Below are 24,338 nucleotides of genomic sequence, written 5' to 3'. Positions count from 1 at the left end.
CAGTTGCCAGGGCCACATCTCAGGGCACAGGAGGCCCTGTGTGATAGGCTCATCGCTGCTTCTACCTCTTTGACACCTGGGCAAGTAGTCCTGACCTCACTAGCATGACATAACACAAATGCTGACCCTTGAAGGAGGGAGGGGAAAGAGATGGGGAGCCATAGTCACCTCTACATCTCCACAGCTATGCCCGAGGGCCAAGCCACTGCAGAGTTGAGCTTCTTGCCAGGCCTTGGTTGGGCCTCACCTCTGAAGGATGACTAGTGTGTTCCTCGTTCTGCCATCTGCCACCCCAAGTGATGAAATTCTTCCCATAGTGCTCAGGGCTTCTGCTCCCTCGTAAATAGATGGCTGTACACACATCCCTGGGGATCTCACAGGAAAGGTAGGCAGAAAAGAGCCTTTGGAATGAATAATTTAAAATCTGGTTATTGTATCCTTGGGTGGTGATGGAGAGGCTGCACTTGTAGTGGGGGAGGGGACAAAGCCTAACAAGAACGGAGGCTGAAACACAACAATGTGCCTGTGCCTCTGCCTGGGGGCTGGGGAGGCAATGAGGAAATGCTCAGAGCCCGGCTCCTGTTTAATTTTTGATGCAAAGCCATCAGGGAGTCGTTCTCCTTCACTCTCAATTTCAGGGGTCCTGAAACCCTGCATTTCTCTTTGGTAATAACCTGTGCTTTTTGCTCTGATTGATCAATGCAGATGGAGCCCACGCTAGCTCAGAAGGCTTTCCTCAGCCCACTGCCTGGGTGATTGCCATCCTAAGCCAGTTTCCTGAAACCCCAGGCTCTTCCTGGTAGTGACTCAACCAGCAGCTTAGAAAGCCCCCCCCCTCCTTGCTGATTAGTGAGGGAGTCCAATCCAGATCAGCTGGACTCGTCCTGCACCCTCCACCCTGACCCCATGCCCTCCATCCAGCCACTCTCCGTACTCCTCCCAACCTCTGTCCCTCCCCTGTGACACACAGAGAGACATGATGTACCCTGGTGCCATAGGGAGAGATAGATGGTGCCACACAGAGTCCTGGAGTACAGCACCGCTGTTAGCACTGAGTTTTATAAACTGCTTTTTCACTTGTCCATAGCTAAGAATCCCAAATTAAGACTGCAAGATTGGTTGAATTTTAGCTGAGAAAATGCAGCCAGCTTTAATCAACGGCTGCTTGTGCTCATCAGAGGACAGTTGTTCTGCTAACGATGAGATGATTATATAATTTTACAGTGTAATGGGAAACGCTGAAGTCATCTGGTTGCCTAGCATGCTCTGCCTTATGGAAGTGCCTCTCTCGGTTCACCTGGCCCAGGACTGAGGCGCCTCTGTCCCAGGAACTGTCTTAGAGCTTGTCTGCCAGTGGTCTTGGATGTTCTCAATCAGGTTTTCTTCTCTTTGGGATCCTGAGCAGGCTGCTGCTTCTCTGTCCCTTCGCCCGAAGCCACAGCCCCTTTGCTGTCTTGCTCATTTCATCAATGTCTATCAAGCCCTTCACACAAGTGAAAGCCCCGGAGTCTACTCTCTGATGAAGGAACAGTGAGGCGGACTCAGTTTTCTCAGATGTGGGACCTAAGTGGAGCCACAGCCCAGCAGAGGCCATCATGTCAGACAGGGTCAAATGTGTGGGTTAGAATGAGCTTGCCTCAAGATTGCAATGGCATGGCAGCACATCTGCTGGGCCACCGCACATGGATGTGTGCGCTTTCCCTCTCTGCTCGGGGCCAGGAGAGCCCATGCTGGGCTCCAGCTGGTCGGGCCAGCCAGCTGCCAGATACACTTCCCACTTCCATCTCTGATCCACCTAATTTCTACCCTTCTAACTCCTGAAGCTTAAACTTTTCATTTGATTAAATTCAAGGCATCTTTATATAGAGAGTTTAATTGCATTAATTGACTTGCTTCTGTCCCAACAAAGAGTAGATGTCTCCCCTGTTGCTGCCGAGCACCCGCTTGCCTGTGGTCGGGCATTTATTGACCATCTGGGAGCTAGCTATTTATTGCCCAAAGTTGGAGCCACTTTTGATTATCTCCTGATTGCCTCTTAATCCTGTCAGCAGGGAAGGGTTGCATGGTAGTGTGGTCTGTGGACAGTGAAGCGTGGCTGGGGGGTGGGAAGGCAAAGGAGTAACTTTTCTCATCTTAAATCTATCCTGAGTTTTAAATGTTTCCATTCTTGTCCTGGTCCTGTATTGAGATAAAGAGAAATGTGTCCGTTACCTTTCAGCCCAAAGTCTCATTAGTCTAAATAGAAAGAACAAGAATCTCTGCATTTCCGAGGAAATTGCCAGGGAAAAGAAATTGCTATTCCAAAAACAAAATCTGCTTAAGAGGAGATAACTCGGCACCCATGTTCAAAGCTTCAAAAGCTTCAGCTTGGAATCCATGGCAAGTGCTGGGCCTTCCTGACTGTTCGCCACGTTTTACTTCATGGATAGTGAGACTGGTTCCTGGGGAGACAAGTTCCACGTAGAGCTATAGCCCCATTCCTGCTGAGTGTCTGTGCTAAAGACCAGCATCTGGGGAACCCACAGCAGCCTGGCACATGTAGTTGCAGGGACGACCAGGCTCTGTTCCCTTCCACTGGTGGAACAAAACAGGAGCCTTGGAGCGCTGGTGACTTCTGCAAAGGCAGATTGGATGGAGTGTGGTCTGTTAGTGAGGCTCCTGTAGCCACAGAGGTGGGGGGGGGGGGGAGCCTAGGGTTGACTGGAGATGCCTAGCAATGATGAGATGCTGGGGACTCCAGAAACTGGCTGGAAAGGAGCAGGTGCGTTTCAGACATGGCTCCTGACCCAGTGATGGAACCAGGGTCACCATAAAAGAGAAAAGTCTGTTTTAAATGGCATCACTGAGAGAGAATGAAGAGAACCATGCTCTCATGCGCGCACACAGGGAAGACAAACAGAAGCATGGTCGCCCTGAGCGCTAGACGTGGAGAACCAGGGAGAGCTCCTTTTGGTCTTAGAAAACAGTTAGAAGAGGCAGCATCTTCTGTGCCATGCACAGCAAGGCGAGCGTTATGACAGGGAAGCTATATTCCTTATGTAGCCACTCTGGGCTGCTTACACAATGTAGGCAGTGGTGCTTGGAAGTGTAGCCATCTACACCAGGGAATGATAAGTAAGGGACTCCTAGGGCTCCACTGTGGCCCCTTTTAATGTGACTGCCATGAGTTGAAGATACCCGCAGCTGACCCCCGGTCTGGCTAGGCTACTCTGAAGTTCAGTCAGATCAGGCCCTCCTGAGATCCTTGGGCTCACGTACCCCCTGGTGTGATCATAGGATGACAGGATCTGCGTTCTCATCCCCAGTGAGGATACGCTGGCCTCCCACTGTGCTCCTACTCAGGCCTCAGCCACTGTCCCTCCATTTCCCACATGGCCAGCTGTTGCACATAGATGAAAAACGCTTTTTGTCAGGTGTTTAGTCATAAGATAACAAGAAAGCTGCGGAGGCTCAGTAAAGAGGGAAGCAGAGCAGCGCAGGCCTGTGCATGCTGCGGCCCCCCTCAGCCTGATGTCAGGTAGGCCACCTCCGGATCAGCTCTGCCATGCTTCCAGGGAACCAGGGTGAGCCTGGAGGGCCTGTTTCCTCACCCAGTTAGTCTGCACTGGGGCTGTGTCACAATCCTTACCTCAGGATCTTCCTGTGTGACCACCATGAGAGAGACAGGTGTGTGGAGATCAAGTAACTCAGGCACAGCAATGGCACCATGCCAGTGAGTTTCACCCTCATGGAAACCATGCTGCTGGTCTTTCCTCTAAGTCTGAAAATAATTAAAAGTTAAAAACTAAAATTATACTCAATACATACCCAGGCCAAGATCAAAACCCTGCTTTCAAACTCTCTTGGCCTGTGTAGCCCCAGCCCACAGCACTATGGTCCTCCCCAGTACCGCCCACCACGCTGGTCCTTCAGAAGAAGCCTGGGAGGAGGGGCATCTGTCAGAGAGCCTTATGTAAGTGCAGCCAGTCTGCTCCCAGACACCGAGTCCCCATGTCCCCCGTTATGTAAGAGAAGCCTTTATGAAGCTACATAAATCATCCCAGAGCTTCAGAGCTACAGAGGACCAGTCCGAGGACTGGTTTGAAATGGAGCAGGGAGTGGGCGTCCACCTGGTTGGGTCACAGACAAAGCTGTCTGCTGAGCCCAGATGTGTTGTCAAGGATGTGCCGGCCCACTGTCAGAGAGCTGGCAGTACTGGGGGCCCTGAGAGACTGTCTGCCTGTCCTCCTTTAGCTCAGGTCCCAGCCATGCAGGCAAGAGGATGCTAGGGCCTGAGGAACTGGGAGCACAGGGTGGAGCATGTTGACACCTCCTGGCCTTCTGGGACAGCAGGTCCACAGCCAGGGCACCACCCAAGCCCTGCTGACTGGGATGCTTCCAACAAAGTGCCTTTTTGCCCAGGCTATCCCATCAGCTACCACAGGACCCCAGATACTTGGAGTAAGCAGGTTGCATGTCAGGGAGGGTCATGATGGAGTCCGGAACCACTATAGAGGAACCAGAGTTCTGTTATCCTTTTTGTTCTGAAGAGAAGTGTGTCACCCTGGGCAGGTGGAGTGAGCCACAGCACCTACCACATCTACTTCTTTGCAGTCTTTTGGATGATTCTGCCACCCCTAACACGGCCCTTCCCAGCTGAAGGGTGTCTGACCCCATTGTCCCCAAGGCTCGTCCCTGTGAAGGCCTCGTGCCAAGGCTGCTTAACTAATGTGGGTGCCCTCTGTTTTCTCCCCAGGCAGGCTTGGGACCTTGCTGTGGACATTTGCCTCTCTCAGCTGCCAACCATCATTGAAGAGGGCACTGCCTTCAGGGTGAGTCCCCACTTCAGGGAGACCCTCCCCAGGGGACCCTGTTCCTTCATTACAGACACCTGGTCTTCATGTAGCACCCAGAATTCTGGATGTCTGGGATTTAGTTTACCTACCTGGAAAAAAAGATGCAGCTAGCATGAGTTTTCAAGGTTGGGTCAACCTGGGACTTGTGTTCTGAGGTGGTTAGCCATCAGCAGCTGTCTGCCCAGATGTGCTGCTCTCTTAAGTTAGCCCCTCTCCTCCCAGACTTACCTCAGCCACAGATCATACAGGCGGAAGCTGAGCAACTGCACGGGCTGTAGCCGAGTCCACTTGTGGCGTGTACAAGTGGGCGACCCTTCCCAGACCTTCTTAGCAGCCTTTGAAAACTAACTCCCTTGGTTTTTTCCTTTGGGGAGTATTTACACCAGGTCTGACTAAGTCCCTGCCCCTGACCCCAAGAACAGAGCTCTCAGAAACATTCCTGAAGCTGAGATATGGCATAAGGCCTAGTGTGGGCGGGGGTTGGGCTGTCAGTAGCACAAGGTCCACTCACGCGACTCCAGAGGTCGCTGGACGTCAAGACTGCGAGAGCCAGGCAGTGTGCCGTGCGTCAGTGAAGTGACCTCTCTGAGCTTTGCCTTCCTCATTTGTTGTTGTTTGAGACAGGCTCCTTCTACATCATCCTGGCTGTCCTGGTTCTTACTCTGTAGATCAGGCTGCCCTTGAACTCACAGAGCCCTGCTTGCCTCTGCCTCCTAAGTGTTGGATTACAAGTGTTGGAAACACACACAGCCTGGCTTCCTTGTTTAAAAGGGAATCTGGGGAAACCCAACTTAAGAGACTATGTGATGGCTAGCTGAGTTAGTGTTTCTAGAGTGCTTAGGACAGAAGTTACATGTGTGATAGGGCGGAAGTTAGTGACACATGTGACAGGCCCTCATTTGTTCTTGTATAAGTCACTGCCCAGAGAACACTGTCCACTGACAAGTGAGCCAGGAGTAGAAAACCTGTAGCCTGGGGGAACGTTGTTCTCCCTCTGTATGTGTGGCCCCTGTCTGCCCGTCCGTCTGTCCATCAGCATCATGCTGCGGAGTGGAGCCTGGGCCTAGGCACACTCCACACTGCACAATTGGTGCGCTTAGGCTATGCCAGCTCCCAGGTTTGCCCGGAGGTTAAAATGATGGGGTGAAGGCTTTTAAAGATCTCTTGGTCCCTCTTGTCAATATTGTTCTACTCTTTGTTGCTTGTTTGGGTAGAGGGAGGTAACATTTTACTACACAAATGTTGAAGACTAGACCAAAATTGGAAGGACTCTAGAACCAGCAGCCATACTCTACCACTGAGTTCTGCTGTTACTTTTCAGGTAGGATCACTGCGTGTGTGTGTGTGTGTGTGTGTGTGTGTGTGTGTGTGTGTGTGTGTGTGTGTGTGTGTACATGTGCATTTGTGTCTGTCTGTGTGTGTGCATATGTCTATGCATGTGTATGTCTATATGTGTGTGTGTATGTGTATGTCTACATCTGGCTGGCTGGCTGGCTCTGGGCATTTATGTATGTATGTGTCTGTTTCTTTCTCTCAATCACTGTGTGCGTGTGCGTGTGTCTGTGTGTGTGTGTCTGTCTGTCTCTCTCTGTCTCTCTTTCTGTGTATCTTTGTGCCTATATATATATATATATATATTATATATATATATATATCTGTCTGTCTCTTACAGTGTGTGTCTGTCTCTTACTGTGTGTTTGTCTCTGTGTGTATGTCTACATCTGGCTGGCTCGCTCTGTGTGTTTATGTGTATGTTAGTTTCTTTCTCCTCTCTCACTGTGTGTGTGTGTGTGTGTGTGTGTGTGTGTGTGTGTGTGTGTGTGTCTTTGTTTCTGTCTGTATATCTGTGTTACATGTTTTTTTTTTGTTTTTGGTGGCAGTGGTAGTTTTGGTTGTTTTGTTTTGTTTTGTTTTGTTTCTTGTCTTTTCCTGGTACATGTAGCATCCACTGCTCAGCTTGCAAATGAAAGGCCTGTGTGCCTACCTTCCCTAAATTGTTTGATGCAGGAACAAGTCTCCTTCAGAGTCATAAACCCCGTAGAGAATGACACTTGGCTCATGGCAGACCAATACAGGTGTCATGCAAACCAGAATGGCCCTGGGACTTGTGCTCTCAGAGGAGGGGCAGGGCCTCTCGTGCAGATGGATGTCTGGAAAAGTCTCATAAAGACTTTATCTTAACAGGGCTTTAATCTTTGGGGCTGGAGAGGTGGCTGAGTGGCTAAGAACGCTGTCTGCTCTTTAGAGGTCCTGAGTTCAACTCCCAACAACCTCATGGTGGCTCACAGACGTCTATAATAGGATCTGATGCCCTCTGCTGGCATGCAGGCTTACATGCAGATAGAGCACTCATGTACATAAAATAAATAAAGTAGTATAGATAGCAAAATTTCAAAAGAAGAGTTTCATCTTGCTGTGTGATGGTAGTATACCTTTAATTCCAGGCAGATCTCTTGAGTTCAAGACCAGCCTGGTCTACACAGAGAAACCCTGTCTCTAAACACCCCTCCACTCCCCCCTAAAAAAGACTTGAATGTTTTTGTCTTCAGATCCTGGCTTCCCTCTGCTTAGGAGATACGAACTTGTCTCCTAGGATGGCACACTGTGTTGTGCACAGTTCAGTCTGAGCCCTTGTGTGCCATGCCAGGTGTCTTGGCCAAGGCTCTTACTGTGTCATCTCTGACCTCGTGAAGTCAGTATGCGGCATTAAGGGAACATTGAGGTGTAAAATGCTGCAGTTGTGAGATTCCATTCATTCTTACTGTATTATACTACGATATTTACCTTCACTTCTGGAATCTCGGGAATTCCTCTCCTAGTCTGTCCTCTGACCTCACTGACCACATCCCTAGGTGTGACCAATTCCCTGTGTGTGCCTGGAATAGCCGAGGAGAGCACAGTGCTGTATGCTAAGGTGCTGGTAGGGCAGCGCTGACTTGCACATGTGTTTAGTAGATGCTGCTAGATAGCTGTCCACAGTGTCCTTGGCTTGTAGCCCTTGGGCTGTGCAGGATCTGACTCCATGCAGAGCGGCGTGCTGGCAGAGTGCAATCTCATCTTCTGGAGGTCTGTCTTTCTGCTGAGCTGGTGTGTATCTGTTGATGTTCTTTGACTCCCTGTGAATATCTTTTTCTCTGCAGACTACATTTTCATGTTTTACCTTTTCTTCTTGTTGAGCAAATTCCTACTTAGTACAGTTTTTCTAATGATTAGGGCCTTTGCTGCCTTGTTCAAAGTCATCTTGACTCACATGAGGTGAGCATCCCTGAATGCCATTTCTTCCCTTCCAGAGCTTTGTATTGCTCCACTCAGAGCTCTTCCAGCCATCCATGATCCCCGCATGGAAGGTGTGGAGACTTCTCTGAGTGTCGTCACCCTGGATCTGGTGACTGTGCGTGAGCTGCTCCCAGCTTCTCTGCTCTGTTCTGTCCAGCTCTTCCTCCAGGCTGGACACTAGGCTCATATTTTGATTCTGAGCATTTATAAATGTTGCTGGGACTGCTAGTCTGTCCTGCAGCTGTGTTCTTTTCCACGGTTGCCCCTGTTACCTCTGACCTCATGTTCTTGTGTGTATACTGTGCTCACTTGTTCATTTCTTCAGAGAACCTGCTGGGCGTGGACTGAGCTGGACAATGCTGACTTCTGTATGATATTGAATCTTATCATTGTTGGAGCCACACAGCTAAATTCTGGTTTGCTTTTGTTTTATTTGTATGTGTGTTGTTTGCAAATAATTTTGCATGTCAACTTGACTAAATGATTTACATGTCAGTCTTCAGAATTAACAGAAGTGGCAGGTTCTACCTAGGAAGGAATTAGAACTCCATTCAAATTGGTGTTTATCAAGCTAGGAAGAGGGGCCAGGCGGAGCATCCCAGACATCAGGAAGCCTGGAATAGGCTGCTAGGATAGAGATCCCTGCGGCAGGCTCTGGTGTCTTTACAGAGGTGTGAACACCCCTAACCACGGAGATCACTGTCCCCTCACTGAGCAGACTCAAGTGGCAAGCCCCCCCCCCCATCCCCAACTCAGGTCACCTGGCCCAGTAAAGGGAGAGCAGAGAGGGACAAAGGCCAGCACAGTACTGTATCCACAGCATGAACCTGGCTGGATCAGCCACTTCCGTGCAGCAGGGCTCTGCTGCTCCTGGCTGACTCTGGCCCTTTGCTCATGGGACCCGATTTAGACCTACAGCAGCATGTCTGTGTGTGGGCTGTTATAGGAGGCAGGACGGGCAGTGACAGCTCCGTGCCATCCCTCAGTTCTTCCTGGTTGTTCCCTCTGGTCTGCTGACAGGTCCCCTGAGAGACTTGGCCCGGTCACCAGCTCTGAGTGCTCACACGGCCACCCGTGCAGTCTTCATGCTGTGTAGTTGAAGGAGTGTTTCCCTTGGCTTTAGCCCCATAGCTAGCAAAGACGTCCTTCTCTTCTCTGGTCAGGGTTAGGTAAAGGAGCTGGGCGTTTGTTTGTAGAAAGGGTCTTGCTGCGTAACCCTGGCTGGCCTAGAGCTCCCTTTGTAAACCAGGCTGGCATCCCCTGCCTCTGTCTCCTCAGTGCTGGGATTACAAGTACATGCCACCACGTGTGGCTAGACCAGGAGTTACTATCTCTGCTTGGAATGGTCACTCCACAGTGGACGCCATGAAAGCCCATGCACAGAAGCTGACTGGAGAGAGAGCATGCATGTGTGACTCTCATTACAGGCAAGCTCTGGGGTCTGTGGGCTGGAGGGAAGGAGGCACCTAATGAGATTTTAAAACAGTTGGTGAATGATTCCTACTTGAAACTGAGAAAACCACTTAGGGAGCTCCACTCCAGCTTCATGTTGCCCTGAGTCTGATCTCCTTCATGCGAACTGATGGCACAGAGCCCCTGCGCCTTTCTAAGTGACCCTCGTGTCACTGGGCCTTTACTGTGGGACCCGGGCTCTGATGGGTTCTCAGAAAGGTGTGCTACAGGTTGGAGGCACAGCTATTTCCCCTGACTGCCAGGTTCACAGGTACACCTCTAATGAATACTGCCATCTCCCCCAGGGAAAAGAGAAAGCCCCCCCCCCAAAAAAAAAACTGCATGGGAACAAGACACTGCTGTATTTTGAACTGTTTGGCCCATGGAAGGCAGCTCTGTGGGGAAGTGAGGGTGGTGCACAGAATGGGGAACTTCACAGGCTTCTGGCCTCTTGCTTCCCAGTCTCTTCCAAGCCACCCCTTTCCTGTGGCTGGAAACCCTAGCATGAGAACAGAGGGAACTTAGCAACTTGCTCCCAGCCTCTCCAGTGCCCTCTGGGACTCTGACTTGATGAGCCTCCCCCTGACCAAAGGCCCCAGCTCCACCCCATGGTCATGTGCTGGGGTGCTAGAGCCCACTGTGCTGCCTTTGCCCCTGCCTACTCTGCCCTCACTACACAGCCACCCCTCAGCAGCCACCCCTCATGAGTCTAGAACAGTGCGACTGCAGACATGACCTCAGGTCCTCTTCCCTCTCCTCTCTTCCCGTTCCCACCACAGTTCCCTCACAGGTCTAGTCCCGCTCCCCTCAGAAACAAGGCAGGAGGCAAAGTCCAGACCTCTCCCCTGCAGCTCACACAGCCGTGCAGCATGCTTTGCCCTTCTTGGCTGCAGCGCCAGCCTTCCCACCATTGTTGTGTGTTCACACTGCTGTGTTGTGCTTTGGTGTATCCATGACAGTATGTAGGATGACCGCTCTATCTCTGAAGTAACCCACAGCTGGGTCGTAACCTTAGTCTTGCTTCATTTGTCTCATGTTCAGTACTGCTAAGAACATCACTGACCTGTCTTCCAAAGCCCCATATCCTTATCTTCAACATGATTCCCTTCACCATTTTTTGGAAAGGTCACACTTGTCTCTTTGGCCTCTAATACTTAGGGTCAAAGTATTAGACCTGGGTCCCTTCTCTAGAGCTCAACTTAAAAAAAAGCAAAAACAAAAAAAAAACAGGCTAACTCTGTTGCACACCTGAGAAAGATGTGCCCTCAGAAAGATGAGGAACTGCAGGCTGGTGTGGGTAGACAGGGATATTCTGTCTCTCAAAATAATACTCATAGTAATTGTGAAGAAATGGTGGTTCTGGAGACATGGCTTGGGGCTTAAAATTGCCTAGTGTTCCTGCAAGTCGTATGGGCTCTCCTGCAGAGGACTGGAGCCCAGTTCCCAGGACTCACACTGGGTGGCTCACAACCACCTTTAACTGGTGCTCGATCCAGTGACCCTCACAGGTACCAGCACTCAGTGCTCCTAGACATCCTCTGTCTCCTGCCCAGGCTGCTGACAGTTCCTGTAAGACCTGCGCCCTCCGGCTCCATCCATTGTGGTCACTGCCCTGTCAGGACTGAGGGTGAGGATGGTGTAAGAAGCCCACCTCCCTAACCGGCTCTCTTGCCTTTCCCACAGCACAGCCCATTCTTTGCTGAGCAGCTGACGGCATTCCAGGTGTGGCTTACCATGGGCGTGGAGAACAGGAGCCCCCCAGAGCAGTTGCCCATCGTCCTACAGGTCAGTCGCTTCCCACAGGGTAACTGAGACACCTGCTCCTTGGGAGATGGGGCCATGCTTCAGGCGAGAGGTGCATCGATGCCTTACATCTGATCTGAAGCCAGTAGATGCTTGCTTACTCCCAATGGCCTTCTCTTGGCAAAGTCATGGAATTCTCTTTTTCCTCTCCCAATTAAATCTAGGTTGGGATAGATCGCCACTCCCCCTCCTCCTGCGTACATGTTAGGAACTAATGAAACGCCACTGCCAACACACCTTGTGTGATGCAGAATCTTGGCGCCCCACTTCCTTCTGTGTGGAAGGACACGAGATGTAAATTTGTCCCGTGAGGAAAGGGTGAGGCCACCAAGCAGATCCAGACGGGGCTGTAACATTCATTCTCCTGACCAGCACCAGAATAGCACAGAGCACAGGCAGACGAGGAGCTGGAAAGCTCTCCTTACTGTGCTCCTCCAAAAAACTGTCAGTAATTCATGTACAAACTGGTCTGGTTTCTGGGGGACCCATTTACTGCCTGCTGATTAAAATGACATGGGACAGGGATATGAATAGTGGATTCGTCATTGCACTTGGGTAGATTAAGTCACAAAGATTATGTCTTAGTAAATGTGTGTTTGTGTGAGAAACTGATGAGCTAGGTTGTGACTCAGAACAGACCTTTCAATCTGGGACAGCTGACTAGATCATCAGACACCCAGGATTATCAACTTACTGTAAAAGCCAGAAAATGCTATTTATCAAGTTTTAGGGACAGCCAAGCTCAGGCAGAAGCTGTGGAATCATGAGGGGTATCACTTGGAAGGTTATGAAGCCATCCTACCTCTCTGGAGAAGTAGAGGGCAGGCCTTTCTCCCAATGGGAAAGGCAGAACTTGCTGAAGACCAGCGATGGGGCCGTCACTCTCCAAAGTGTTCTTCAAGTTGCTTTCCTCTATAAAATGTGCCACGGGTCTGACGTCCACCTGCCTAAGGACATTTTGGCCTTGGTTCCTTCAAAGAAGGCCTTGTGCTTGCTCGTCAGGGCTTGCCAACCTCATTGTGGTAGACAACCACCCATCTCCACTGTGCCAAATGCTCAGAGCAACTGCAGCTCAAAGGCTCTCTCCATAGAACACAGTGCCCGTGCCCCCCACCCCCACCTCCTGCCAGAGTCTCTCCCACAGGACAGCCAGCCTCACCGCCTCAGGAGGTGATTCACCTATCCCAGATCTTGGGTTTCTCCCTGCCTAAAGCCCCTGCAATCTGGTGGGGGGGGGGGAGGCAAGAAAGAGGAAGAATACATGTAGCATAAAGAGTTAACAGTAGCCTGTTCCTCCTGAAGTGAGGACTTTGTAGAATGACCTTGGGTCAAACGGGAGGCAATACTGTTACATCTTTTCTGACATTATGAAAATAACTATCACTGCGCCTCCTACATGTGTCTAGCATAGTGTTAAGACAGTCTTGCAACTGCAAGAGGAGCAGGCATTTCCACAACAAAGCAAAAGTACAGCAGCAGGACAAGACCTGGGGAAGGAGGTGCTTGCGTGATTCTGGTAACTGACAGCAACGCTGGGGTGCTCTGGGTCGCCTGGGTCACTACACAGCTCTCTCCAACCTGCCTGTTGTTGAAGCAGCTCAGCAGAGGAGCTGAGCTCTTCCCCACAGCAGTACTCCAGGGCCAGGCATGCTAATCCAGTTCTTTGGGGTCTGGCAATAGTCCTTTTGTAAGTGGCTTTTATCGACTTTGTTTTTCATGTTCCATTTACAACCCACACTCTCGGGGAAAGAGCAGACCTCCAAAGCCAGCCTGGTGCCACACATGGAGCCACAGCTGTGGGAGAACCTGAGCCATCGTCCATGGGGTGTGTCAGACAACAGAGCAGCAGGTCCCTGGCCACACGGTGTGACTCACGGGCGAGCCCTAATGAACACACCTGGGGTAGACAAAGGACAGGACAGGAGCTGGGGAGCAGGGCTCCGAGGCCGCCTGCCTCACTCAATTTCTTACTTTCTAGCTTTGTCCTGAAAATCTGTATGGTTGCCAAAGCCCAGGCCAGCTCTGTGAGACAAGGAGTAAAGATCTTAATACAGACTGCAGTGATTTCTTTCAGGTCCCTGTCACTCCCATAAACCATACTGAATTCCTTCCATCCAGTAGCAGGCAGGCGTCGGCTTGCGCTGCAATGAGAGGTTCCATGAGTCTGTTGAGGTGCAGCCCGGCCTAACAGTAGCGCGGACCTCGCCTCTCCCAACCAGCCTCAGGATCCTTTCTTTTAAAATGACATCACGGAGCAGTCCCAAAGTAGGGACCTTTCTGCTTTGTATGGTTCTGCCTAGGACCCTCCATGACTGCCTTCCCTCCTCGGGGCAGCTGGGCAGAGGCACCCAGACAGAAGAAAGAAAGCATCAAACGACAAAGGCCAGAATGGAGTCATGGGCAGAGTTTCTCTCCTAACACGGGTGAAGCTGAGGATCGCTCACCTTTCATGAGATGTTTGCTGTCACTGCCTCTTATTTCAAACACAGTCTGGGCCTGAAGCACCAGACCATTATCAGGGTTCAGGATAGAGTGGGGTGCACCGCAGTTCTGCCCTTCATGTCATGACGGTGCTGCTGCCCCTCAGAAGTTCCTGGGTCCCCTGCTATAGGTGGGAGTCCTGGCCCACCAGAGCCTCAGTTTCTCTTCATGTCTCAGGCAAAAGCCTGAGCCATTTATGTATGTTCATATATGATAAGCAAACATGGATTACCGTAGCAGGCCCTGGCTCGAGTTTCCTCTTCAGTCCTGCTCTCCACAGACAAGCAGGAGCCTAGAACCTGCTCACTCGCTGTCAGCTGGGAGTCCCTGCATCTGCGACAGCTTGGTTATTCTCAGTTGCTTATTAATTTTAAGAAACGGTGTGTGAGCCGGGTGGTGGTGGCACATGCCTGTAATCCCAGCACTCTGGGAAGCAGAGGCAGGTGGATTTCTGAGTTCGAGGCCAGCCTGGTCTACACAGTGAGTTCCAGGACAGCCAGGGCTATATAGAGAAACCCTGTCTCGACAAAAAAAACCAAATCCAAAAAAAAAAAAAAAAGAAAGAAACGGTGTGTGTGTGTGTGTGTGTGTGTGTGTGTGTGTGTGTGTGTGTGTGTGTGTTCAACATGTTCACTGCCCACAAAGTCCAGAAGAAAATATCAGATCCTCTGGAACTGGAGTTACAGGTGCTTGTGAACCACTATGAGCCCTCTGTAAGAACAGCCAATACCCTTAAACTATCAAAGCAAATCTTCAGATCCCGTTTTTTAATTTTTTGAAGTAGAAATACATACCTAAAAAATCCAATCTGTATTCTTAAAGTAATTTTAATTTATGTTGGACCTCAGATTCTTAAAAGTTTTTTAAATCAACAGAAGAAACAGAAAATGTGCTATTTGGGGAAAAAAATAAGCAGTATTGTATGTTGTTCCAGTAGGCTTCATTGATGGCACTTGGTTTTTTATTGAATGTTGATAGTGGGCAGTGTCGTCCCAGGGGAATCTGTGTCTGTTCCTAAGGATCGTGTTGACCATGTACTGACTATTATTAATAAACCAGAGATGCCGAGTTACATCCAACAAGTGGTGTGGCTGATAGTTCTTGTTAAAAGGGTGAGTGGTCTGGTTCTTGTTATATGGGTGGAGTGGTCTAGTTCTTGTTATATGAGTGGGGTGGTCTAGCCAATGGCTAGTTCTTAATTATAGATGTTACAACCTATGATTTCACTTCTCCAATTTATCCTCTGGAGAAGACAGTTGTGAAAAAGTTACAGACTAGGACATTTGTCAATGTCTGGGACATCCAACATTAGGGGAACCATTTAAACAAACCATGCACATTTCTACGGAGGACGTATGGTGCTTCCATTGGGAGAGAGGAGGGGAACAGTTCTCCCCGTGTATGATCTCATCGACAGAGGCAGTGGGGATGCGTGTGCTGCCCGGCGAGCAGAGCCACCATGAGGGAAGTCCTGCCGAGCACAGTGAAGTGCTCAGACTGGTTCTTGGTACAGACGGCATATTTTACTTGGTAATAAAGTATTTTTTTTTTCAGCCTGTCTAAAGCATGAATCAGGCAGAAAAATCAGCTAGAAAAAAAGCCATTGAATTGTATCACAGACGCCTCCCAGGCCACCATCTCACCCTGGAGCTTTCTTAGACGATGGCAGTCAGGCGTCACTCTGCTGTGGCTCAGTATCTTTCTCGATTTTCCAGGTGCTGCTGAGCCAGGTGCACCGGCTGAGAGCATTGGACCTGCTGGGGCGCTTTTTGGACTTGGGCCCTTGGGCGGTGAGCTTGGTGCGTGTCTTCTGCCTCACCTAGGGGAAGGGAGGCCAAGATTAGACTCAGTGAGACAGTCTCAACTCCAAAGCAGAAGCAGCCATAGTCATGCCAGCCAGGTGTGTCCTCGCTCCCTGCTGCTCTGGGACATTTGTCATTGTTAGATCGCCTCTAGTTTAGACTTCTCGACGGATGGAAAGACAGTCTCGACTTCCATGACCTTTTCTCCCAGAAGTCTTTCCCCACCACCACCATCCACACTGATTTAGGCACAGTTCGGAACTGTTCTTCTGGGTCTTCTTTCTACAGAACAGAAGTAGAACCTAGCAGTGATCCATCTTTCCAACAGATGTGTCATGAGGAAATCAGAAAGGCTGGGGAGCCTGTAGCCTACGGTGCTCAGAGCCTCCAGAGCCTCCAGCCGCGCCTGCACCGGGCGGAGCTTATGTGGCTTTGTTTGCAAGTAAAAGTTTAAAATGGGGGCTAAAAAGATGACTCCCACCAACCATAGAGCACACACGGCTGCCCGGGCCCCACTACATGTGTAGCAGAGGACTGCTTTGTCTGACCTCATTTAATCCTGTAGAAACTTGATGCCTCAGGGAAGGCGGGTGCTAGTAGGGTGAGGTGGCAGTAGGTGGGGGAGCACCCTCTCAGAAGCAGAGGGGAGGGGAGAGGGGGGAAGAACTCCTAGAGGGGGGCCAGGAAGGGAGGCAACATTTGGAATGTAAATAAATAAAATAATAAGTTTTTAAAAGGGGGGTAGAGTTGGGTCAGTGGGTAAGCGCAGGTGTAAGGGCCTGAGCTCCGACCCCAGCCCACATAAAAGCCGGTACCGTGGCCAGCGGCCATAGCTCCAGCACAGACGGAGGCAGAGGCAGGTAGATGGATCCTTAAAAAGTATTGGCAGAAGATCTAGTCTCATCAGCGAGCTCCAGGGTTAGTTCAAGACCGTCAGAAAACAAGGAGAGGAGGTTGGCTTCCTGTGTGTCCATAAGCATTTCAAACTACAGGTATGCACACACACACCTTATTACAGAAAACTGAATAATGGAGTTTAAAACAGTACTATTGAAACAATTAGAAATCTATTCCACATTATAAACAGTAGCTGTCCACTGTGTGTGACACACAGTGAAATGACCTGCACAGAGTGCTTCGGACTAAGCAGGCTACCACACATCATGTTCTTAATAATTACATATTGTCAACAAAGAGTGACAGTTTGCAGGCTAGCTTTGAAGGAGGAGGGAGAAAAGCCTAAAAATAGGAAGAATAACATTGAAGGAGGGAAGAGAGCAGTCTAAAATTGAACAGAAGACTCAAACAGTGGTTCCTCCAGCTTGGTCCTGCAGAGGAAAGGCCAGTGATGCTGCAGCTTGAGAAGTGAGCTAAGCCAGCAGCCGTGGAGAGGGGCCTCACACCTATGCTGACTCTCTTACCTGCAGGCCCTGTCGGTGGGCATCTTCCCCTATGTGCTGAAGCTGCTTCAGAGCTCGGCCCGAGAGCTGCGGCCACTCCTTGTCTTCATCTGGGCCAAAATCCTCGCTGTGGACAGTGTGAGTAACCTCCCTTACCCTCGCTGGTAGGAAGCCACACTCTGCCGTGGGCCCTGAGCTGCCTCACCCCACCAGACAGTGGCCCCAGTGTTAGGCGGGGCTGGCTACTCCAGTGTTTCCCCTGCCCTTCTGAATGTGTGTGCCTGAAATCTGTGGCTGTCATCCTGCCCTGCCGTCTCTTACAGAATTGAGTAAAACTCTCCCCAACATCCACCTCTGGTTACCGAACTAGCCCTAGTCTCTGCCAGCCACCAGATGACCAGTCTGCCTTCTGTGTGTCCCCGACACCTGCACTCTGACTATACCCTGATCATTCCTAAGGCTGTTGTCTGTGTTCTGACAATAGCAGCAGGTGGCTCTGAGCTCAGCCTTCCCCTTCCCCAGAGCTGTGCTGGGCCGTGCCCTTCTTTCCCTGTCCCTAAGCTAGCACTGCGCCCAGGCTGAGCCTGCTGCCTGTCTTTACCCGCCCTGCCTGTAGCCCTGGAGAGCCTTAATGGCCCTCCTTTACAGGTGACTTCCCAGCCCTGGCACTGCCAGTTGACACATCTGGTCCTGCAACCATTTTTCTCCCCTACAAAGATAGATGGTACCTATACTCTCATAGCTTTGTGCTATGAGTGTAAGGTCCACAATGCAAAGAAGTTCGCTGTCCCTCTCCTTGACCTCAACTATCAGCTAGAGCACACAGGCACAGATGGCTTTAAAAAAAATTCCATTGTGGAGCCAGAGTCACACTTTACAGGAACAGGAGTCGCTGTCATGAGTATGACAAAATGAACAGTCAGGACAGTGGTCTGTGAGTGGGGCAGCGAGGATGGGTCAGGGCTGTGACAAAGGGCTAGAGGCTAACACTTCAGGCAAGCAAGGAACAGGAGAAAGGTCCAGGGTTCTGGGAAGATGGCAGCGGATAAAGCGTTCGGTTGTTTGTAGCAGGCTATGGGGCAGAGAACTCTAAGAAATAAACTCTGGTTCTGTAATGGCCCAGTTTACAGTAGCTGATGGGAGGAGGGGAAGGGGAAGAAGTTCCCTGAATGAGAGGTGCTGAGGTAGGTTCAGGAAGGCCCATTCTCAATTCCAGCAGCAGCCAGGAGAGGCAGCAGCTCAGTCAAACCCTGGTCAGCCTGGGACAAAGCTGTAGCACAAGATAGGCCGGGTCCCCTGAGTGGTCCGGATTTGACCCACCTAGTTGTCATGGCCTGTGAGATCTTTGTATGCAGATGTGGACAGCAGGTGCAGGGTATCCAGGCAGATGTGCTGGCATCGAAGATGAATGTTGTGGATGACAGGGAAGGGCCCTGTGATTTCAGACTGTTCCACATGGGCTTGGAACCAGCTTGGCAGGGACTGTGGGGAGCAGATTGACCAGCCGTGTGGGCTGGTCATGCTTCTGGGCATGCTTTTGAGGCAGTGGAGAATTTGGGGAGAAACAACCCTTTCAAAGGATCATGTGTTAAGAGATCTTGCTTATCAGATGTTTATATTATAATTTGTAATAGTAGCAAAATTACAGTTATGGAGTGGCAACAAACATAATTTTATGGTTGGGGGGTCACCATAACATGAGGGACAGTACTAAAGGGCCACAGCATTAGGGATATAGAAGAATCAAGTCTGTTTCCAGCTTGGCTTCAATGGGCTTCTATTTGTGTGTGTGTGTGTGTGTGTGTGTGTGTGTGTGTGTGTGTGTGTGTGTGTGTGTGTATGTACATATTGCACAAGGATTGTGTAGGAAGAGTCTACATCAACCTCCTAAAATGATTCTCAGTGCCCACATCAAATACTTCACAGCCACCTGTGACTACAGCTTCAAGGGCTCAGAACCCCACTTCTGCCTCCAACACCCACATGGCAACCACACACGCGCGTACAGAGATACACATAACAAAGGTCTGAAAAACAAGTATGGGCAGAAGACCCTGGGGAGAGCAGTGTAAAGAATGATGTGCCTAGCCTGGTGGTGGTGGCGCACACCTGTAATCCCAGCACTCTGGGAGGCAGAGGCAGGCAGATTTCTGAGTTCGAGGCCAGCCTGGTTTACAGAGTGAGTTCCAGGACAGCCAGGGCTACACAGAGAAACCCTGTCTCGGAAAAAAAAAAAAAAAAGAATGGAGCGTGCCCTTTGACTGAGAGGCACTGCGTAGTACAGGGACACCTGCCTGAGAGAGCTGCCTCAAGACAGGGCGAGCAAGCCTCCGCAGAGGCCTTTTGTTCTGAGTCCCAGAGTCACTCCCGGTGCCTTTAACACTGTTAAGTGACCAGGCACATGGCAAACCAGGAAATAAGCTATAATGAGAAGAAAATGGATCCGTGGGAAACTATTCAAAGCAGTTGCCGTTGTCAGGTTTGGCAGACAAGGACAGGACTCTAGTATCAGAAAAGTCATCACACAAGTGTCTAGAAATGAAAGCAACAGTGTATGACATGAGAAATACATTAGGATGCTCAGCAGTAAATTCTGCTCACAGGAGAAAGTAGTGATGGGATTACATGAGGAGGGAAAGTTCTGGAAATCCAAGGAGTATCATGGAGCCATGCAGCAACTGCAAAGGGTCCCACATGTTGTATTTGTCTCCTTAAGAGACATAGAAATCTTTGAAGAAGTAATGCTATTAGTTTCATTGAAAACTACAAACTGCAGATCTAGAAAGCTTAGCACGTCCCAGCTACATGAACTGTGAGGAAGATCCACCAACACCTCATGACCAAATGGCTGTAACAGTTCAATCAGTAAGAAAAAGCAAAGTTTAGGACCTCAGGAGACTTCATAGCCAAGTCATGAGAATGGAAAAGCTGACTACAGAGCAACATCTCAGCTCTGAAGAAAAGTCTGTCTGCTTAGTGTCTCAAAGATGGAAGCAAACCAGAGAAACCAAGACATGCCTTGAGGAGTCCCAGCATCAGACTGAAGCCACGTGACAGCAGGGGCACTCGGGGGAGTGCTGTGCGAACGCTGAAAGCTCCCTTTGAAGGTTTATTAAAGTGTATCCTGGAAATGACAGCATGTGGAGTGAGAACTCACGGTAACTGCATTGTTGGGGAGAGACTAAGGGGATCCTCCTTGGCTCTTATCCTTCGAACTGGCCTGTGGACTGCATCTGGACTGCTAACGGTATAGAACGGGGCTTGTCCAGGGGACAGGGCCCTGGGTTCCCTTTCTAGCACCCCACAAAGAAGAAATAGATAACATTCTGTAAATAACCCTGAAGACAAAACAGGAGTTAAAGACAGCTGTTTTAGTTACAATCACTATTGCTGTGATAAAACACCATCACCAAAAGCAAGATGAGGTAAGGGGCTGGGTTTCATTGTCCTAACACTGCCACATCTTAGTGCATCACTGAAGGAAGTCAGGACAGGAACTCAAACAGAGCCACAACCTGGGGACAGGAGCTAATGAAGAGTCCATGGAGGGGTGCTGCTTACTGGCTTGTTCATTTGCCTTGTTCAGCTTGCTTTCTTATAGAACCCAAGACCACCAGCCTAGGGATAGCACCACCCACAATGGGCTGTGCCCTCCCCAATCAATCACTAAGAAAATAATCTACAGGCTCACCTGCAGACTGATCTTATGCAAGCATTTTTTTTTTTAATTGAGGCTCCCTCTCACATAACTCTAGCTAGTGTATCATTGACATAAAACTAGCCATCATGACAATGCACGGAAGATAATATGAAATCTTACAGACATATACATAGTACAGTGGACAGAAGGGAGGAGAGTGGGCAGGAATCCAGGGAAGGGTGAGGTAGCTGTGAGCTGTGCGACATCAGTAACTGAGGTGTGCACGCCTGAGCAGCACAGCCACTTCGTTGCTAAATTTGATTATCAGTTTAAGTGAATTAAGTGTTACCTAGAGCCAGGGGTGGTGACAGTTCTTAATCCAGCACCTAGAAGGCAGAGGCAGGTGGATCTTGGTCTGCATATCTAGTTCCAGGATATCCAGGACCTTTCAAACAACCAAAGAAACACCCAGGGGAGTGGTGAGGCACACCCTTGAGTATACCTTCAAAAATATTTCTAGAAAGGCTTAACTGGGGATGAAAGACCTGCCCTCGATGTAGGCTAGAGTGTGCTCTGGTGAGGAGTCCCAGACGAAAGGAAAGGGGGAGGAGAAAACCAGCTGAGCTCTCTTTCTTCTGCTCCAACCAGCATAGCCTTCCACCAAGATAGAATGCCCAGCCAGCCAGATACCCTTCCCCTAACTAATGCAGGGGGTAGTTAGATTAGGTGAGAGTAACTAATGCAGGGGGTAGAGTAGATGAAGAGTATAAGGAGACACTGTGGTGCCTACAAAAAGTATTTTTTCAGTAAAAAGACACAAGCATGTTGAAAGTACCCTGGAAGGCTGAACCATGCTTCATGGAGCTGAAGAAGGTGCTGAGCTGAGTTGTAGTCGGTGTTGTGTGGTAAAGAAAGTCCTCTAATGCCGTGTGAGGACCCATGGAAAGAAGAGATGGGTTAGGAGTGTAGCCCCAACACAGCCAGGGCTTCAGTAGAGACTTGAGTGCTGCCTTGATAATGAACAAGATGTGTCCATAGTGGAGAGAAGATGTAGCTGTCTACTGGCTGGATACTCCACCAGGACGGGAGTTCTCCCATGTACCAGGCTACCTCCCAGGCTGAGCATGCTCCATAGCCAGTTAGAGGCATTGACTCACAGTGCGCCTACAGCTGCAGTGGTGTGGCACTCTAAACCTGTGTGTGTGTGTACATACATGCAGAGGCCAGATGTCAACATGGAGTGGGTTTTTTTCAATCACACTAAACCTGAAACTCACCGATTGGCTGCACAGGGCCTCCTCACACATGCACAGTGCTGTGCCCAGACACTGTGTGGGTGCCTGGGGTCCGAGCTCAGGTCCTCATGCTCTTGTAGTAACAAGCACCTGACTAAGCAAGCCTTCTCTCCAGTCCCTAAATAAGCATTAAAGTAGAAAATGTGTAAGATAAACATGTGATACATATTACTATAATCATAAATAGCATATTAACTAAAGTATTATAAAATATGTAGAATTTAATAGAATACACATGATTATAACTATCACCCTTTACATAAGCTTTTCAAAGAGGAGGTTTGTTTGTTTGTTTGTTTTTGTGATGGTTCTCACTATGGTAGCTGTGGTTGGACAGGGACTCACTGCATGGACCAGGCTGACCTCCAAAGAATCTTAAAATATTTCTTTTCTGTCAAATAAAAACTAAATAGTGTTTGGAACACAGCTAGGTGGTACAGAGGGACCCCACTGTATGTGCTATGATCCTGGCCTCAGCTTCTACCTGGGACATTAGTGAGAGAAGAACACAGGAGATAGGGAAACTGGAGATGGAAGAGACAGGATAATGAGACATGGCTAGCCCCTGGAGTCTGTGCCCTGGCTGGTTAAGCTCACTGGTAAGTGAGGAACCATCACCCAGACTGGGAAGGAAACATAGAGAACATTCTAGAACCTGGAGCAGCAGGTGATACCACTGATAGTTTTAAAAGGATGGGAGGTAAATATTGTGAATGACCTTGACAGACAGCCATGTTCCTCACTGACACAGGAGACTTGCTGAAGACGAAACAGATGAGCTCAGTAGCTCTGTATCAAAGAATACCACAAGTCCAGATGGTTTCCATGGAGAATTCTTCTAAACATTAAGGAGGAGGCATATGGATAGCTGTACACCCTTTCTCTATTGCTTCATGAGATAAGTAATACTCCGTTACCAAAACAAAAAATAGAAAAACAGAATATAAGAATTCCTCACAAATACACAGAGATCCGAAATAGAAAATTTCACTAGAACACCAGCGTGAGGCTGGGGATATAGGTCAGTTTCTGAAGTTACCATTGAAAGCACTATGACATAAATCTGACCCCCAGCGTCCACATAAAAGCAGAGTGCATCCTTAGTGTCAGCACTGATGGCTCAGGCAGTTCAGTCAGAGAGCTCCAGAATCAGGGCCAGCCTTTATAACAGTAACAAATTACAGTTGTGAAGTACCAATGAAAATAGTCATATGGCTGGGCTCACCATAACATGAGGAACTGTGTTAAAGGGTCGCAACATCAGGAAGGCTGAGAACCGCTGCTCTAGAATCAACAACATGAGGAAGGCTGAGAACCGCTGCTCTAGAATCAACAACATCAGGAAGGCTGAGAACCGCTGCTCTAGAATCAACAACATGAGGAAGGCTGAGAACCGCTGCTCTAGAATCAACAACATCCGGAAGGCTGAGAACCGCTGCTCTAGAATTAACATCAGGAAGGCTGAGAACCGCTGCTCTAGAATCAGCAACATCAGGAAGGCTGAGAACCGCTGCTCTAGAATCAACAACATCAGGAAGGCTGAGAACCGCTGCTCTAGAATCAACAACATCAGGAAGGCTGAGAACCGCTGCTCTAGAATCAACAACATCAGGAAGGCTGAGAACCGCTGCTCTAGAATCAACAAGGAAGAGGGGCTCAGTCGAGCCCTCTACATCAAGCTGGCAATGGGCATCCCTAGGGATTGTCTCCAGGACATTAGTTGTCACTGCTACACCCTTCTGGGGGCTTGGGTCCCCAGTGTGACTGGGGTACAGTGTGAAGAGTGTGACTTCCTGATGGCAATGTGATTGGCTGCTTCAGGTGATAGATTGCACCCTGAAATTGTAAGCCAAATGAACCCTTTCCCTTAAGACAACAGTTAAAAGTAAATGTACTGATATATTAAACAGAGGAAAAAGTCATAATCTGAATTTTAGGGAGTACTTTCAGCTGGTTCCCAGCAGGAAATCAGGTGACTCCCTAGCATCTGTGACTCCAGCTCCTAGAGGATGTGACATCCTCTCTGGCCTCCAAGGACACAAACCACATACACACATAAATAAAAAACTTTACTCGGGCAATGCCCTTGATCCCAGCACTCAGGAGGCTGAGACAGCAAATCTCCGAGTCTGAGGCCAGCCTGGTCTATACAGTGAGTTCCAGGACAGCCAGCACCACACAGAGAAACCCTGTTTGAAAAACAAAAACAAAAACAGATAATGATGAGAAAAAGAATAAAAGCTAGTAATGGAAAGGAGCTTTCTTGGCTCTGGCAAGCCCTACCTGCAAGGAATTTACAGCCAACATGGCCGGTGATAAAACAAATGCTGGACTCGGACGTCAGTCCACAATCT

At 49.4% G+C, this 24,338-nt stretch overlaps 1 protein-coding gene across 1 annotated transcript in view; it reads left to right on the top strand.

Annotated features, from left to right (window-relative positions):
- The window catches only part of Rptor (regulatory associated protein of MTOR complex 1), a 291,246-nt gene that overhangs the window by 198,298 nt on the left and 68,610 nt on the right, over nt 1-24,338 (top strand). The window contains exons 10-13 of the mRNA XM_052197679.1: nt 4,736-4,811; nt 11,247-11,348; nt 15,563-15,646; nt 17,077-17,187. Coding sequence (XP_052053639.1) covers nt 4,736-4,811; nt 11,247-11,348; nt 15,563-15,646; nt 17,077-17,187 — 373 coding nt within the window. The remainder of the gene's footprint in view (nt 1-4,735; nt 4,812-11,246; nt 11,349-15,562; nt 15,647-17,076; nt 17,188-24,338) is intronic.

This window comes from Apodemus sylvaticus, chromosome 10 (assembly GCF_947179515.1).
Source record: "Apodemus sylvaticus chromosome 10, mApoSyl1.1, whole genome shotgun sequence".
Taxonomy (NCBI): Eukaryota; Metazoa; Chordata; class Mammalia; order Rodentia; family Muridae; genus Apodemus; species Apodemus sylvaticus.
This window is presented reverse-complemented; position numbering and strand designations above follow the sequence as displayed.